The 15475-nt window shown below is 34.4% G+C and overlaps 1 protein-coding gene across 1 annotated transcript; it reads right to left on the bottom strand.

Annotated features, from left to right (window-relative positions):
* Window positions 1–8255: 8255 nt before the first annotated feature.
* LOC104908461 (peroxidase 57-like) lies at window positions 8256–10144 on the bottom strand. Its single transcript, XM_048646230.1, has 4 exons — window positions 9795–10144; window positions 9511–9690; window positions 9235–9400; window positions 8256–8681 (listed from the first exon to the last, which is right to left on the bottom strand). The coding sequence occupies exons 1-4, from the start codon at window positions 10017–10019 to the stop codon at window positions 8269–8271; spliced, it is 984 nt and encodes a 327-aa protein (XP_048502187.1). The 5' UTR covers window positions 10020–10144; the 3' UTR covers window positions 8256–8268.
* Window positions 10145–15475: the final 5331 nt, after the last annotated feature.

Below are 15475 nucleotides of genomic sequence, written 5' to 3' on the forward strand. Positions count from 1 at the left end.
CTACTGCCAATTCCATAACCGTATTCGATTCCTCACACTGACATCCGACATGGCTATAATTCCCCTTCCTCTTCAGTAATACGCATCTGCGCACATATATTAATAATTTCATCTGCCATTATGATAGACGAAACCCTAAATCTAGGGCAAAACACTCGAAAACCAAGACTCGTATACTCAAAACCCTAGGTCGCCCTAGAGAGAGAACTCCTTTTTAGCGAGACATTGTTGGGCAAAAAAACAAAAAAAAAAAGGAGAGAGAAAAGTCAAGTTGAGAGTGAGATAATGCACGAGTCTTTGTCGAATCCATCGGATACTGTTTTTGAGTCTCATATTTCCCTAAAAAACGTGATCTTATTCCTTATTTCCCTTTATTATATTCTCCATCATTCCTTCTTCAGCCCCTTTTGAATGACTCTCATGATAATGTAAATGATGTACCGTTAGTTTCATTTCCTTCTTTTGAGTTATGTAAATCGACTAACGATTTTTTATTTTCTTCTTCTTGTAAATATAATTTTTCTTTTGGTTTTTCCTTTTGTAGTTTTAGAAATTTTCAACGACTAATTTTTTTCATCTTTCCTCTTTACTCTTATATCATATGCTCTGAGATGTTTGCAGGAACATATGATAAACTTCTTAGAGCATTGAACTACTATGAGTGACCTACTAATCTTAATATATATTTTTTTAGTTAATTGAATTCTCTTGACTTCAATTTTTTTTAGGTTAGTTATTTTATTTTTTTATTTCATTTTTATGAATTCACTTGAATTCTCATTTTCTTAGTTTAGTCAGTTGGTTTTCGTAATTTATTCTTTGTCTTTGGATTCATTTGAATTCGTTTTTTTGGTTTGTTTTATTCCACTAACAAGCTAACAATGTGTTGAATTATGTTTGTCATAGTTTGCAAGCATGTGTAGGTGGAAGTTGCACCTTTGGTTCAATTAAGCACTCACAAGCTTCTCGCGAGTCGTTGCTTAAACCGACGCATGATGGGCTGCTGCATACACAACCCATCGCTTGATACCCAGCACTCAATGGCCTTCACTCGATGTACGACACAACTCCCTTCCCAGCCCGCTGGAAGGTCAGCGTTACCTGGCTTACTCACTCCAGCGCAATAACATCCTGCTTGGCCCGCTGGCGGGCCTGCGATCACTGGTTTGTCGTGGATATATTTCTGTAAAAAAAAAGAGAATAAGAATAGCCGCACGAAAATCGAGGCACACAGGAGAACCCCCTGCACAACTACCAAGAACCGACATAGACCGCACCACCATTGGACCACCGAGCCTCTCTCGTGTCTCCCACCCGCCACCAGCGCACCCCTACCACTGTCAAGTCGCCTCCATTGGCGCACATCACACCACCAACAGTCGCCCTGTTTTTCGTCCTCCTCTATCTTCACACTTCACATCCCCACGCTTGTCTCCTTCTAAACTCCGAGACCCACAACACCACCACGCCTAGCGCGCCACCACAATCGACCACCATAAGCAGCCGCAAAAACTACTTCTCTGTCGTACCACACCTTTCGAATCTTTCTTTCTCCTTTTTCTTTTATTTCTTATTTCTCTTTTCCTATTATTTTTGTATTTTTCTGATTTTCTTTTCTCTTTTCTATTTCTTGTTCTTTTTTTGTGTTTAATTTCTTTTGTTAGTACCTTTTTCCAATGGATTCCTAATTTTTTTTCATTAATAATTCTTATAGGATTCTCTCAAATAGGCATCACATTGATTCAAGTTGGCCTTCGTGAAGCATTATGATATGATTTTTGAGCATATTTGACCATTCTCTCCAATTAATTGGATAGTAATCATCTTTCTCACTTATAATTGTTGTTAATGTTCATCTCAAAGTTTTGTTTGGATTTTTGTTTTGATGACATCTTGTTGAGAATCTTGTACATTGATTGAATTATTAGTTCTTCGGATTGTCGGGAATTTGTGTGTGGTTTTTGTGGTGTTACGGTTTTTGGTGGGCGACTTTGGTGCTTTGGATGAGTGTTGGGGTTTCCTTCTCTAATCTTGTTTTTTGCAGTGATGACACTGCAAATTCTAGCTTGGGGGAGGGATGTTTTATCCTTTATTTGCTTTCTAGTTTAGATTTTATTGCTTTCGTAGGATGTTGCATGGTTTGTACTTCTTATTAGGAGCGGGAGTTTACGTGTAACCAAAAAAATTGTATTGTTTTCTTAGTTGCATCTGCATATATATCATCTCATTTAGACTTCATATCATTTTAGTTGCATCTATGCTACTATTGCTCGCACTTTTTGAGAACCATGTTGATATCTTACTACAATTCATAAGTGTTACTCATCTTGTTCATGATACTTTATAGCACGATTGTTTCGCAATTGATTGTTTGTGGTAAGATTGATTGAACTCTCTCTGACTCGATTTAGCTTTATCGTGCAGACACATTAACCTAAGTGAGCTTCTGTGCCAAATAAACTGCAGGCCCGGCCCTGGGCATTGTTTGGAGGGGCAAGGGACAAGGGCCCAATTTTTTAAGGGGCCCAATGTTTTGATTATAAAAAGAGTAGTAGGTAAAAAAACAAAAAAAGAAATACTAGCAAATTGCATACTTCTTATTAGCTCCTATACTTTTGCACGCTGATTATGGGAATTGAAAGGAAAAGTCAACTTATTAATGATTAATTCAAGGCAATTAATTAGAAGGATATTTTAAGAAACTAATTGATGTAAAACCCATCGTCTTCTTCACCCTTGACAACTCCTATCTCTCTCTCCAAAATTTAATCATCTTCCTGAATTACCTCTACCCAACTCACTCATGGAAAATTTCCATGTTCCCCAAAAATTTAAGTTGTTTTTAACAATTAATCCTCTTTTAATTGTGATAACAATATTTTTTTCTACACTTTAAATAGGGATGAAGTGCATTTGAATAATGCATTGCTCACAAGTTCTCGTAGTATCAATCAACTGACTTTCATTCAGATTCTGAAATTAAGCTTTGAGAAATTTTGGTTGTTTTCATTTGGTTGAGGAGAAAAAGAGGAAGAACAAGATTGCAATCTCTCTCTTTTTTTCTTCTTCTTCTTCTCAATTGAGAGGTATGTTTAATGTCAATTTTTCTCTGGAATTTTTGCAGTTTTTTTTGTAATTTTATTCGAGCTATTTCAAGTTAACATGTAATTATTGAATTGATGCTAATTTGATGTTAATATTAATTTCTTTTGTTGTGTTTGAATTATCGTCTGTCATTTTTGTTTGAATTTTTGTGTTTAACTGTAATCTTTAAATTCAGAAGATTAGTTACATTTGTGAAAATCGCACTTTTAGCCTTTTTTTTCTTTTTTTGGGAAAGGGAATTGCAGTTTTAGTTGGTTGTTTCATATTGTAAATAGTGTGTAGTAATGGATGGGTTATTAAGTGACAAAGACACTTATTTTCTCTGCCACAAAGAATTATAACCAGAATTTTGCTAGGATTGAACATTAAATTTTCATGAAGTGAGTGTATAAATAGATACTCTCTCCGTCATAAATTAGTTCGAACAATCATCATGACACATAGTTAAGAGATAAGTTGTTTTGTGGTTATTAATTGTTATTTTATCAATGAGTTAGATGTTATAAGAGGTTTATTAACTCGCTACGAATACAAGTTTTAATTCAGCCAAAATTTTCTACTTGCCGACTGCCGTGGCCGGATTCTTGTATGCGCATCTGACGGATCCTTGACTGTGCTTTTGCCGGAGTTCTTAATTCTTAATTCAACCGAAATTATCTACTTGTCGAAGACTCGGAGTCCATCTCGTATGCAGTCTTGCTGTTGCTGAATTCCTTGTTTATATTTTGTTATATTATAAGTTGCATTTTTCGAAGGGGCCCCAATCTACTATTTTGCCTAGGGCCCCAAAAAGATCAGGGTTGGGCCTGATAAACTGACGTATCTGTGTCAGTTATGTTCTTTCATGTGTGATTAGCTCCTCGTTGTTGCATTGATCTTGACTTTGACTTGGTACTCCTTGATATTTGATAGTGCATACATTTTGATATGATTGAGGCGTTTCGTTTGATGATCTTAGCTCCAGATTATTCTTATTTTCATATTATTCTTCCTCTAGCCCCGCTGAAACTTTTATGACTTTGTTTGATTGATACCTACACTACAAGCCATTGGCCTCATTTGATTCTTATCTCAATCCTAGCTTGGGGGAGCGAGTATTAGATTTGGTTTGGTTTGTATTGAATTGAAGTGCTCTATTTGTGGTTAGAAGAATAAAAAATATGTTTAGTGAGCTTGAATATTGAAATAAAAGTTTGTAAAAAAGAAACACAAAAAAGGTGAAAAATGAAATGAAAAATACGTGAAAAAGAGTTGTGAATAAAGTGATATAAAAAGGGTTATGATTGAATTTCTTGAGTGAAAAAGGTTGTTGATTATATTTGGAGATTGTTGGTTGTTGCACGGAGTTGTTGTGACCTTTCTTGATCATGTTTTCAGTTATATGATGCTCCCCCATCTTGGTTTTTCCACCACCACTCCCAAACTATTTTCCATACCTTTGACCGACCTCAACCCCATTACAACCCTTAAAAGTCCTCTTGATCATCATGTATTGAATTGTTGAGTATTAAGTGAGTCAAAATGTCAAATTCAAAGAGTATTTGTTTCATCTGAGTCGACTTATTTAGGTTGAGAGTCATTATTTAACCCTTAAACACATGAGAGATTTGAGTGCACATAACTATAGTAAGGTATGTCGTGTTTGGTTAAATACAGTTTGGAAGAGGTGATATGTGGTATGTTTGGAGAGTCGATTGCGATACATGACATGCTATGAAGCTTTTTTCGAGCTTGTTTTGATGCTTGATTTGTGTAGTGATTATATATCTCTTGTGTTTTCAATGGAGTGTTTAGTCCTGTTGTAGTCTTATATTGTAGGTTGTCTAACTTTTCCGATGTCTATGTCTAATTGCTTGAGGGCAAGAAATGGTTTAGCTTGGGGGAGTTTGATAAGTCATATTTATATATAGTTTTTAGGTGCATTTGGGTTGCATTTTAGAGCATTTATCTTCATATTTAGGTTCATTATTGCATCGTATTCTTAAGTTATGTTATTCTACTCCTATTCGGTAAGCTCTCTTGTTTTTTTATGAATTTCAGGCATTGAGAACGTATTTGAAGTATGATTAGCTAAAATTGTGGACTAGGAGCACTTGGAAAAAGTTTACAATGAATAAGGATCGTATGGATATGTCATAGTACAAGTTTGAGCAAAAAACGAAGCGAAAAATCATTAGAAGAAATGTGAAAAAGGAGTCACGTCTGCTCTTCTGATCATAACTTTTGATGTGCTTATTTAAATCGAGTAATTCAAGTAGATTTGGAAACTAGACTTGAAGATCTTTCCAACGATAGGTGGTATGTCCTGAGGAGACTTCTGTTCAAGGAGTTATGCTTTTCGGAAGATTGCGATGTTTCTGCTGAAATTTGCCATGCGTACACGCGGATCACTAATCCGCCCATTTAATGATATATTCAAGACTTTCCTTATCTTTTAAATGACTTTCCTAATCATATTAGGTTAATGAATATTATTTAGATTAGTTTTTTATTCTTTGTCTCGCCTCCTCCTTTCAGACGTTATTCTTATAGTTTTAGGTTTAGTTTAGTTTTCTCTTCCTTTTCCTCTCTATTTTTTTTAGAAAAATCCTAACTTTTATTCTTCTTCATTCATTCATGAGTTTCATTAGTTTCTTTCATTGATTCCTTTGATTATGCTCTTCTTTGTAGATTTAGATTTCATTATTTATTTCATGATAGAGTATCAAATTAAATTTAGATCTAATCAACTAAAAAAATTTGCAATCAAGAACTTATCAAAAATTAATACTACAAATAATAAAAAAAAAATGGCATTCTCATTATTACAAAGACAATTCATATACAAAATTAATCACAAATACAAACTCCGAAACAAATTCAATTTTTTCATTACTTGCATATGCAATTTAATCACTTATAGCTACTTTAAAAATGTTCTTAGATACTATTTGTAAGTATTTAAATACTTCTTATTCACCGAGTGAAGGTGAATATAAATACGCACTTCATAATTTTATTTTTCATTTCTTCTAACAGTGAGTAATAGTTATGCTTAAAATGTCACCGCACGTATAGCGTGCAGAAAAAGCTAGTAGTTAATAAATGAGGTCGTTTGGTGAAAATATTAATGACTCAACAGTGGTGCGAAAAGTTTTAAGGAGTCTTACAAAATATTACAATCATGTTGTTGCTGCAATTGAGGAGTTAAAAAATATGTCCTCTTATAGTTTTGATGAGTTAATGGGTTTCCTTTTAGCCCATGAAGATAGAATTTTAAGGTCAGATGAAAATGTCAAGGAGAAAGCCTTTCAATTTAAGGGGAAAATGTCAAACGATTGGCATTATGAAGATGGTCGTGGTCTGGGTCGAGGTCGGGGTATGGGCAGTCGAGGTCGAGGTCGTGAAGAAAGTGGTGGTCGTGGTCGATTTGAAGGACAACGTCAATCTATGAGTAGAATTCAATGCTATTATTGCAAGAGGTATGGTCACAAAGAAGACCAGTGTTGGGATAAACAAAGAGTTGAGCAAGGTGGTGAACAAACCAATTTTGTTCAAAAGGTCGAAGAAGAACTCTTCTAAAGTTGAGTCAAGTGTGTGGTTACGAGTTCATGTTGAGATTAAAGTGTCGAGTTAAAATCGTGACTTCATTGTAGTTCTATCTTGAATGTAACAAGTGATTTACATTGTAGTGATGCATGCTCTTTGAAGCAAGGGGGTGTATTGGTTGTAATAGTGCTTCAAAGTATGGATGTGCGTGGGTCTTTAATTAGTTCAAGTCCGTTGTTAGTGGTTTAGTAACTCTAAATTGTTAAGCAAGTTAGTAGCATATATTATTAGGATGTAATAGTTAGTGGGTCAATGGTCATAGGTGTTAGTAGCTAGGGACGTGATTTTGTTTTTTTTTTTTTTTGTTAACGGAAAGAAAAATTAGGAAGGGACGTGATTTTGTTTTGCATAAGTTTAAGTGGGTTAGTTATTATTGTTTTTTTTCTATAAATTTTCAATTTGTACTTTATTATTTAGTTAGGGAAAGCAATAAATCAGTGTGTTTTTCTTCAGCCATTCTTATTTTCTCAAATATATTATTTAATTCAACACTATATTTGAAAGTTTTTTAGGACACCTGAACAAGGAAACGATATCTATATCATACATCATTTAACTGTTACAATTTATGTCAAAAAAAAAAACTGTTACAATATCAAGAAACTACGGAAATATTCATGTGTATGCAAGAGGGGGAGATTTCAATTGTTTGAAGTTCTAATTTTGAAAGATGAGTCACTATCAATAGAAGAGTTGATTTTTGTTTTTAAATTCAGTGGAAATGTGAAATACATTCAAAATAAAGAGAAAAAACAAGACAAAAGAAGCAACAAACCAAAACTACCAGGAAAACAGAAAATTAATTAGGGAGGAAGTAAGCGGGGAAAGAGACAAAAATAAAATAGTTAGGAGAAGTCAACAAGGGTTACTCATATAATCTCTTCGCTCATGCAACACTCAGTAACTCAGACAGGTCATCTGTGATTATCACATACTAGATACCACCTCCATTTTATAAAGATATTCCTTCTTAATTACTCATATTTATATAAAATAATATAATAATGTATAATTCCAATGCAATACATTTAAGTGCTTTGCATTAAAATTAAATGTTTTCCCCTTTTCTTTTGAAAAACATTAAATATTTTGCATTGAAATTATACCTTATTCTATTATTTTATATAAATATGAGTAATTAAGTAGAACAATATATTTCTTATATAATGTCCTTTGGTGTCCGTTAGCAAGACCCTTAAGATAAATAAACAGATAAAAAAAAAGGTCAAAATAGGAGAGAGAAAGGAAGTAAAATTGAATTAATAATGTAATGTTGGACCATATGACAGGGACATGAGAGGATTAGAAGGGAAAAAAAATTTCAAATAAGAAATAAAGTAGAAGAAGGAAGATATTTTGAAAACACTTCAACAGAAAGAGAGAAGATTTTTAGGAAATAGAGGTAGTAAAAGGTAATTTATTAACACGGCTCAATACAAAAATTTCAGAAAATTCAAGATCAATTCATCTTTTATACTCGCGAGTCGCGACAACATGAATTATACCCAGTACCCACTATAACAATAAATCAAATAAAATTGAAGTGCATGGTATGAAATATGAACTAAAACAAGTTTAATTTACAGAGCCACAAGTTCTTCTGATCTCCCCTTGGTGGCCAGTGAGGACTCCGATTCGAGCCATTTTAACCATGGCTGGACCAAATTGGTTCAGAAAATGGTAAGGATGGTTGGCTAGCCTCTTCACGTGGCCTCTAGTCAAGGGACTCAATGCCATGTTTTGGTCAATCTCTAAAGTACCATTGTGTGCTAGAATTTGCTTATAATAAGCATTATCAATCTTGAAATGACTCTTCGGAGTTTGATCAAGGAATGTTTCCTCGTCTTTTATATCGTTAAGAGGACATGTTTTTTGCAAGAGTCCAAGTAGTGATGGACTTATAGTTGTATCTGGTCTGTGGGTGTTGTGAAAATTATACAAACGTTCTTTGAATGAGTGACAGTGTGCAGTTCCTGCCGTATGTCCACCTGTTAAATGAAAATAGTTCAAGTCATTTTAGTAAAAAAGTGAAATAAGTTATTACTACCTCCGTTTCTTAAAGATCTTCCTTGTTACTGTTTTTACAGATACCAAGGAAGATTCATTGTGTGGAGGTGTGGGGTGGGTAAAGTAGGTGAGAAAAAGGGGTCAATATATATAAACAAATAAGAAGGGGTTAAAGTAGAAGAGAGAAAGGGAGTAAAATTGAATTAATAATGTAATGGTGGACTATATGATAGAGACATAAGAGGGTAAAAAGGAGAAAAAAAATTTCAAATAAGAAATAAAGTAAAAGAGGGAAGATTTTTTGAACATGCACTTAAACGAAAAGAGGGAAGATCTTTAGGAAACGGAGGCAGTACTTCCTTTCACCTTTGTCCTTTTTCTCATCACTATAAGTTACAAAGCTCGCTAAATTTGTTAGCTAACAATATAAGTTACAAAGTTTGCCACAATCAATAGGAAAAAGGGGGCATACAATTTACATACAAATATAGTTGATTTTATGAGGTTTACGTATTTAGATTTATGGGCATTTACCTAAAAGGACGACAAAGTCATGTTTATCAAGTCCTTTCTGAGCGAACAATTGAATGGCTTTATCCACTGGAATTGTTGCAGGGGGAAGGGTTGCTTCTGCTTCAATGTCTCGAGAGACAAACCCATCTCTTCGTCCTGTTTCTACGTCGTACCATTTTCCTCTCGCCTTCACATTGTTACATAACAGGCACACATAAAAATGGATAAGTAGAATTAAAGCTAGAAAAGAAACTAAGAATCAAACATATGTGAATGTAATACCGATTATAAACTTACTAAGTGAACAGAAGCTCTAGCAGCTATAACAAGGACATCAGTACAAGATACGACTCCTGGGCAAACTTTCTCTACGACTTCCTTAATTTCACCCACATCTCCAATTCCACCAAGACGACGATTTACTCGTGCTTTTTGCTCTGTATGTTTTCCCTCAAGGAAAATTGATGCATCACAACCCTTTTGACAATCGAATAAATTAGCATAGCATCAAACCATATCTACATATGCATAAATTTTGAGTAAACTAACAAAAATAGAACTTAATTGAGTTACGTGCATACCCGAACAAAGCAGTCATGGAATGATAGACGAATAAGATCGGACACAATATCAGCATCCTCCACAATCTTCTGCTTAACTATTCCGTAAATGACTTTCTCGATATTGCGTCCCCCACACTTGCCATTGTAAAACCCAACTCTAAGCGCATGTCCATAACAATGACTAACAAGAGTCATTAGGATGAGCCCAAGGGAGAGCATCGAAGAAAGTGAAGCCAATCTCATTTTTTTTATCCTAATTGTGTAAGTATGTTTCGCTAGGTTGGTAAAAATCTCCTGAGCTTTTGTTCTTATTTATATGAAGCCAAAGCTAATAAAGATTAATTTTAAGGAATAATTTAGCCACGTAGGGCTGCTGAACGTGAAGAATCTTGTAGCAGCTGGACTTATTATTTGCATAGTACATTTATTTTTTTTCTATGAAAAGGGTATTATTATAGCAAAGTTGCAATTTAGAATGCATGTTTTGGACGTACATTCCCCTAACTTATGGTTTAAGTTTGAGTATATGTCGTAAAAAGAATAATTTGAAATTTTGGCTTACATAAAGGAGTATGATTGATACATTCCCAAAAATTGACATGTTCTATACACAAATTTGAGTAAATAAAATTCACATTTCCAAGCTAGAGGTTTTCTCACTCTAGAATTCTCTCTGCAATGACGAGAAATTAAAAAGTCCAGAAGACATCAAATACTAGTGCCAAAAAACCTTCTGGTCCAAGTTTGGATTCGAACGCGAAGAAGACAAGGTCGATGGATGAGATTCTTGGAGTTTCAGCTATGAAGTTCCATTCGAACAAGTATAGTAGGATGAGGAATTCGAGCTATTCAACACTGTTGAAGCTATGATGTATAGCGCACACCACATATGTGAGTGTCCCACATTGATTAAATAAGAGAGATGCGTTCACTTTATAATGCAAAGGGGTTACTATCCTTATTGCCATATGGTTTTAAGGTGGAACCTCCTTTGTGTTGTGAAGTGGACTCTATCTTCTTGTGATGGGTGCGGCCCAGGCCCATATTTAACAAACACAGTTGAAGCACTCACAGATTCTTCTCGGAATGGTTGTAGTGGTGTAGTAGAGAGCAGTGTTCGCGAAATTGATCCAGTTCCAACTCTACAGATGTTTAATACTGAGATAATGTCTGAATCATCTAATCTTATGATTGGAAACCCTGTAACATGTAAGGTTTGTAAGAAGATGGGACGGACATCTCTCAAATATGTGTAAGAAGCATGTTTAGAGGCAGGAATGAAGAGCAGAATTGGTAGTTCAACCTTCTATGCAACCACCTGTTGTACAGAAAGTTGTAATGCCATACCACTTATAGGAATTTCAGGAAGTGACCAAGAGAACTAGACGAACAAACAGCAGCTCCAATTATTGTCAATAACTCATTTGATGATTTGGAAGTGATAGATGAATAAGTTATGGCGGGCATAGTTCCATGTGTCTAAGGTGTGGGGGCAGGAGATAGGAGATGGGAATCTCCTGAATGGATAGCTTGCTTGTTTGGAATGTCCAAGGGGTCAATTGCTTAGCAAAGCATCTTGAGGTAAAAAAGACCATCAATAGAAGATCCCTTGGATTGATAAGTCTCAGACTAAAGTAAAGGCAAAAAATATGAGTAATTTGTATCAAAAGCTCTTTTCAGGTTGGTGCTTTATGCTGTGCATGTAATATGTTATGTTTTGATGATGAAAATTAATATAATATGTTATAGTATGAAAGTATGTAACAGTTGAAACAGATGCATGAAGAAATGAATTCATAAATGAAGTGACCAAATGTTGTACAGAAAGTTGTAATGCCATACCACTTATAGGATTTCAGGAAGTGACCAAGAGAACTAGACGAGTTGAACAAACATCAGCTCCAATTATTGTCAATAACTCATTTGATGATTTGGAAGTGATAGATGAATAAGTTATGGCGGGCATAGTTCCATGTGTCCAAGGTGTGGGGGCAGGAGATAGGAGATGGGAATCTCCTGAATGGATAGCTTGCTTGTTTGGAATGTCCAAGGGGTCAATTGCTTAGCAAAGCATCTTGAGGTAAAAAAGACCATCAATAGAAGATCCCTTGGATTGATAAGTCGCAGACTAAAGTAAAGGCAAAAAATATGAGTAATTTGTATCAAAAGCTCTTTTCAGGTTGGTGCTTTATGCTGTGCATGTAATATGTTATGTTTTGATGATGAAAATTAATATAATATGTTATAGTATGAAAGTATGTAATAGTTGAAACAGATGCATGAAGAAATGAATTCATAAATGAAGACTTTGAGAAAAACAAGAATCAAGAATGAACTCCAAGTTTATATGTTCCTTAGAATAGTTACTTTATATACAAATGTAATATGCTTGAACTAAGTGACATGCTATGTGCTATATATAGAAATATAAAATTAGTGTAATTATTATCTTCTTAGAGTTAAAGAAATATATAATTGTATTAATATTATATGTCTATATAAAAAGGATATTAGTTTTTGAAATAAGATAAAAGATTTTCATAAAAAATGTTTTAGAAAAGAATTTTATAAAAAACGTGTTTTTAGAAAAGAATTTTATAGAAACGTGTTTTATGAAAAGAATTTTATAAAAACGTGTTTTAGAAAAGAATTTCAGAAAAACGTGTTTTAAGAAAACAAGTAAAATAGTTTTCTAAAAAGATTTGGAAAATAATTTTGATAAAAACATAATTTGAGTTGAAAAGAAAATCTAATATGGAAAACTTATCTTTTTGAGATTAAAGATAAAGATGGAAAAAGATAAAGTTTGTTTTTCTAAAAAGAGAGTTTTATCCCTTAATTTAAGGATTAAAAGATAAAGATATTTTTGATGGATTTTTGTCCAAACCAAGTCCTATAAAATGGTTTTATAATTCACTTTTAGATCTCACGTTTTCAGAGAGAAAAATCGGAGATATTAAGAGCTGAAAACAATTTCCTTACGCACAGAGTATAGCACTGTTTGAGTCAGATTCAAGTAACTATTCAACGATTGTAATTGTCCTCGAAATTGCTTGACTAAGAAGCACACAATTGAGGATCGTTTTCTTTCTGTAATTTCACCATTATAGAGAGTATCAACACTTAGAGTTAAGTGTTGGGGTCACTACTAGAGTTAGTCGTGAGGGAAGTCTTATTGTATCAAGAGGTTGATATTTTAGGATTTAAAGAAATAAAAGAGTTTTTGTTTCTTGTGGACGTAGATCTCAGAGGTGAGATTGAACCACATTATATTCTATGTTTGTGCATCAAATTCCACATAATTTAAGTTTTAGTTTTCGCAAAAACTCAAATCAGAGATTTACGATTAGTTCGCACAGTGCTGACACTGTGCAATAACAAAGGTTTTGCGAAAATCGATCAAATTTCGTCACTCAATTCAACCCCCCCTTCTTGAGTGTCACCTTGTGTTCCAACAAGTGGTATCAGAGCAGGCTTTTCTCATAAGACTAATATCTAGAGAATAGAAATCATGAACACGCAAGATGACTATCGTGACAGGCACTCCAAGTGTCCTACTTTCAACGGAAAGGATTACGGATGGTGGAAGACTAGGATGAGGATTTACATTCAAGGTTCTGACTTTGAATGCTGGAGAATCATAAAGAATGGACCTATTCCTATTCAAGTCAAAATACTGAAGGAAATCTGATCGACAAGGATGAAGATGATTACAACTCTGTTGACTATGGAAAAGCTGAAAAGAATTACAAAGCTATGAGTATTCTCCAATCTGGAATTGGACCTGATGAATATTCGAGAATCTCGGCATGTACTACTACTAAGGAAATTCGGGACACACTAGAGTTGGCCCATGAAGGTACGAATGAGGTAAAACAATGTAGAATAGATTTACTTGTCCAACAATATGAATTGTTTGTTATGAATAAGGACGAATCTATTAAAGAGACGTTCACTAGATTTACACTAATCACTAATGAATTACGTTCTCTAGGGAAAACATATACTTTTGAAGATTTAGTGAGAAAGGTGTTAAGAAGTTTAACAAATCGATGGCTCCCAAAAATAACCGCTATTCAAGAAGCTAAAGATTTGACTAAACTCTCACTAGAACAACTTATTGGTCTTTAATGACTCATGAACTTTCTTAGATTCTAAAACTAATGAACCAAAAAGTAAAGGTATAGCCTTGAGAACTGAATTGGAAATTGAAAATAGTGATAGTGATGATGATATTGATTTTCTTACAAGGAGATTTAAAAAATTTCTCAAAAAGAACAAAAACAACAATCCTAGCAAAGATGAAAATTTCAAAGGTAAGAGCACTACCTCTAACCTAAGAAAAGTGCTACTAATCTGGTTGTTTCAAGTGTGGTGAGTTGATCAAGGATTAAAGAAGCCTCTATGGGATGATGAAAAGCCTAAAGAAAACAGAGCATCGAAGAAAGAGTTCAAGAAAGCATGATTGCGGCAGTTGGGGAGATTCGGATTCTGACGAAGATCAGAGCGTGGCAAGTGCCACGAGGCCAAACTGGTCTGAATGCTGTACAGAAAACACTGAAGACGCACTGTGCAAGGACGACTCACATCTATGCTTAATGGCTAAAAGTTCGAACCCTCTGAAGATGTAGAAGACAGTGAGGTAAGCCTAACTTCCTTAAAACCTTCAATTCATCTTCTTTCAAAAAGTCAACTTGTCACTCTACTTGGTAACGTAATTGATGATTGTCAAAACATGAATGATAATTTTGATATCATGAAAAAGGAAATAAAAAATTTGACCAAGCTAAAGGTTGGATTAGAGTTGGAGTAAAAGGATTTATTGAAAGAAAATAAAACACTGTTGAAAAGGATTGATGAGCAAGATATTGAGATACACATACTAAAACACGAAAAAACAACCCTGGCTGATGACATAAAAATCGACAGTGCCATCCACTGTTTTTGAAACTGAAAAAACGTGTCTTGAAAAACAGATTGAAACACTAAATCACGAAGTTGCTGAACTTAAAAATTCAAGACAGAATCTAGATTGTTCCACTAATGCTGCCTAGTGATGCTAAGTTAAGAGAAGATCTTGAAAAGTTAAAAGAGACTTAGAGATTTCCAGAAAAAGAAGTAGTGATCTAAATACCTCAGTCAATTCTTAGAATCACAACTTTCATTGCTCGTAAGATGCATGAAAATGGACTAATGGAATGAATGCTCTAAATACTTAACTAGCACCACAAACAACATGAACAAAACTGGATTAGGATACACTGATCGCCGCACAGTGCCAGGCTCTGTGCAGGACCTACGAGAGAGACTTCCGAAAGAGAAAATACGTGGGCCTTCCTGAATATCTAATTTGCAATTTTTGTGGAAATAATGGTCACCTAATTGACGACTGCAACAAAAAGAAAAATCGAATTTCAAAGAATATCAAACATGTTACTCAAATATGGGTTAGGAAAGACATACTGATGCTCACGTAAGAAAAAGGGACCCAACAAATATGGGTTCCTAAAACTAACAAGTGATTCTTTGTGCAGGAAAGTGAGAGAAGCACCTATAGTACTCGACAATGGTTGCTCAAGACACATGACTAGTGATAAATCTCAATTCCTCTCACTAGTAGCCTACCATGGAGGTGTGTGATTATTTGGCAATAGCAAAAAGGGATAAATTGATATTTGAAACGTCGGCAAATCTTTAAC

Source organism: Beta vulgaris, chromosome 6 (genome assembly GCF_026745355.1).
Source record: "Beta vulgaris subsp. vulgaris cultivar EL10 chromosome 6, EL10.2, whole genome shotgun sequence".
NCBI classification, from domain to species: Eukaryota; Viridiplantae; Streptophyta; class Magnoliopsida; order Caryophyllales; family Amaranthaceae; genus Beta; species Beta vulgaris.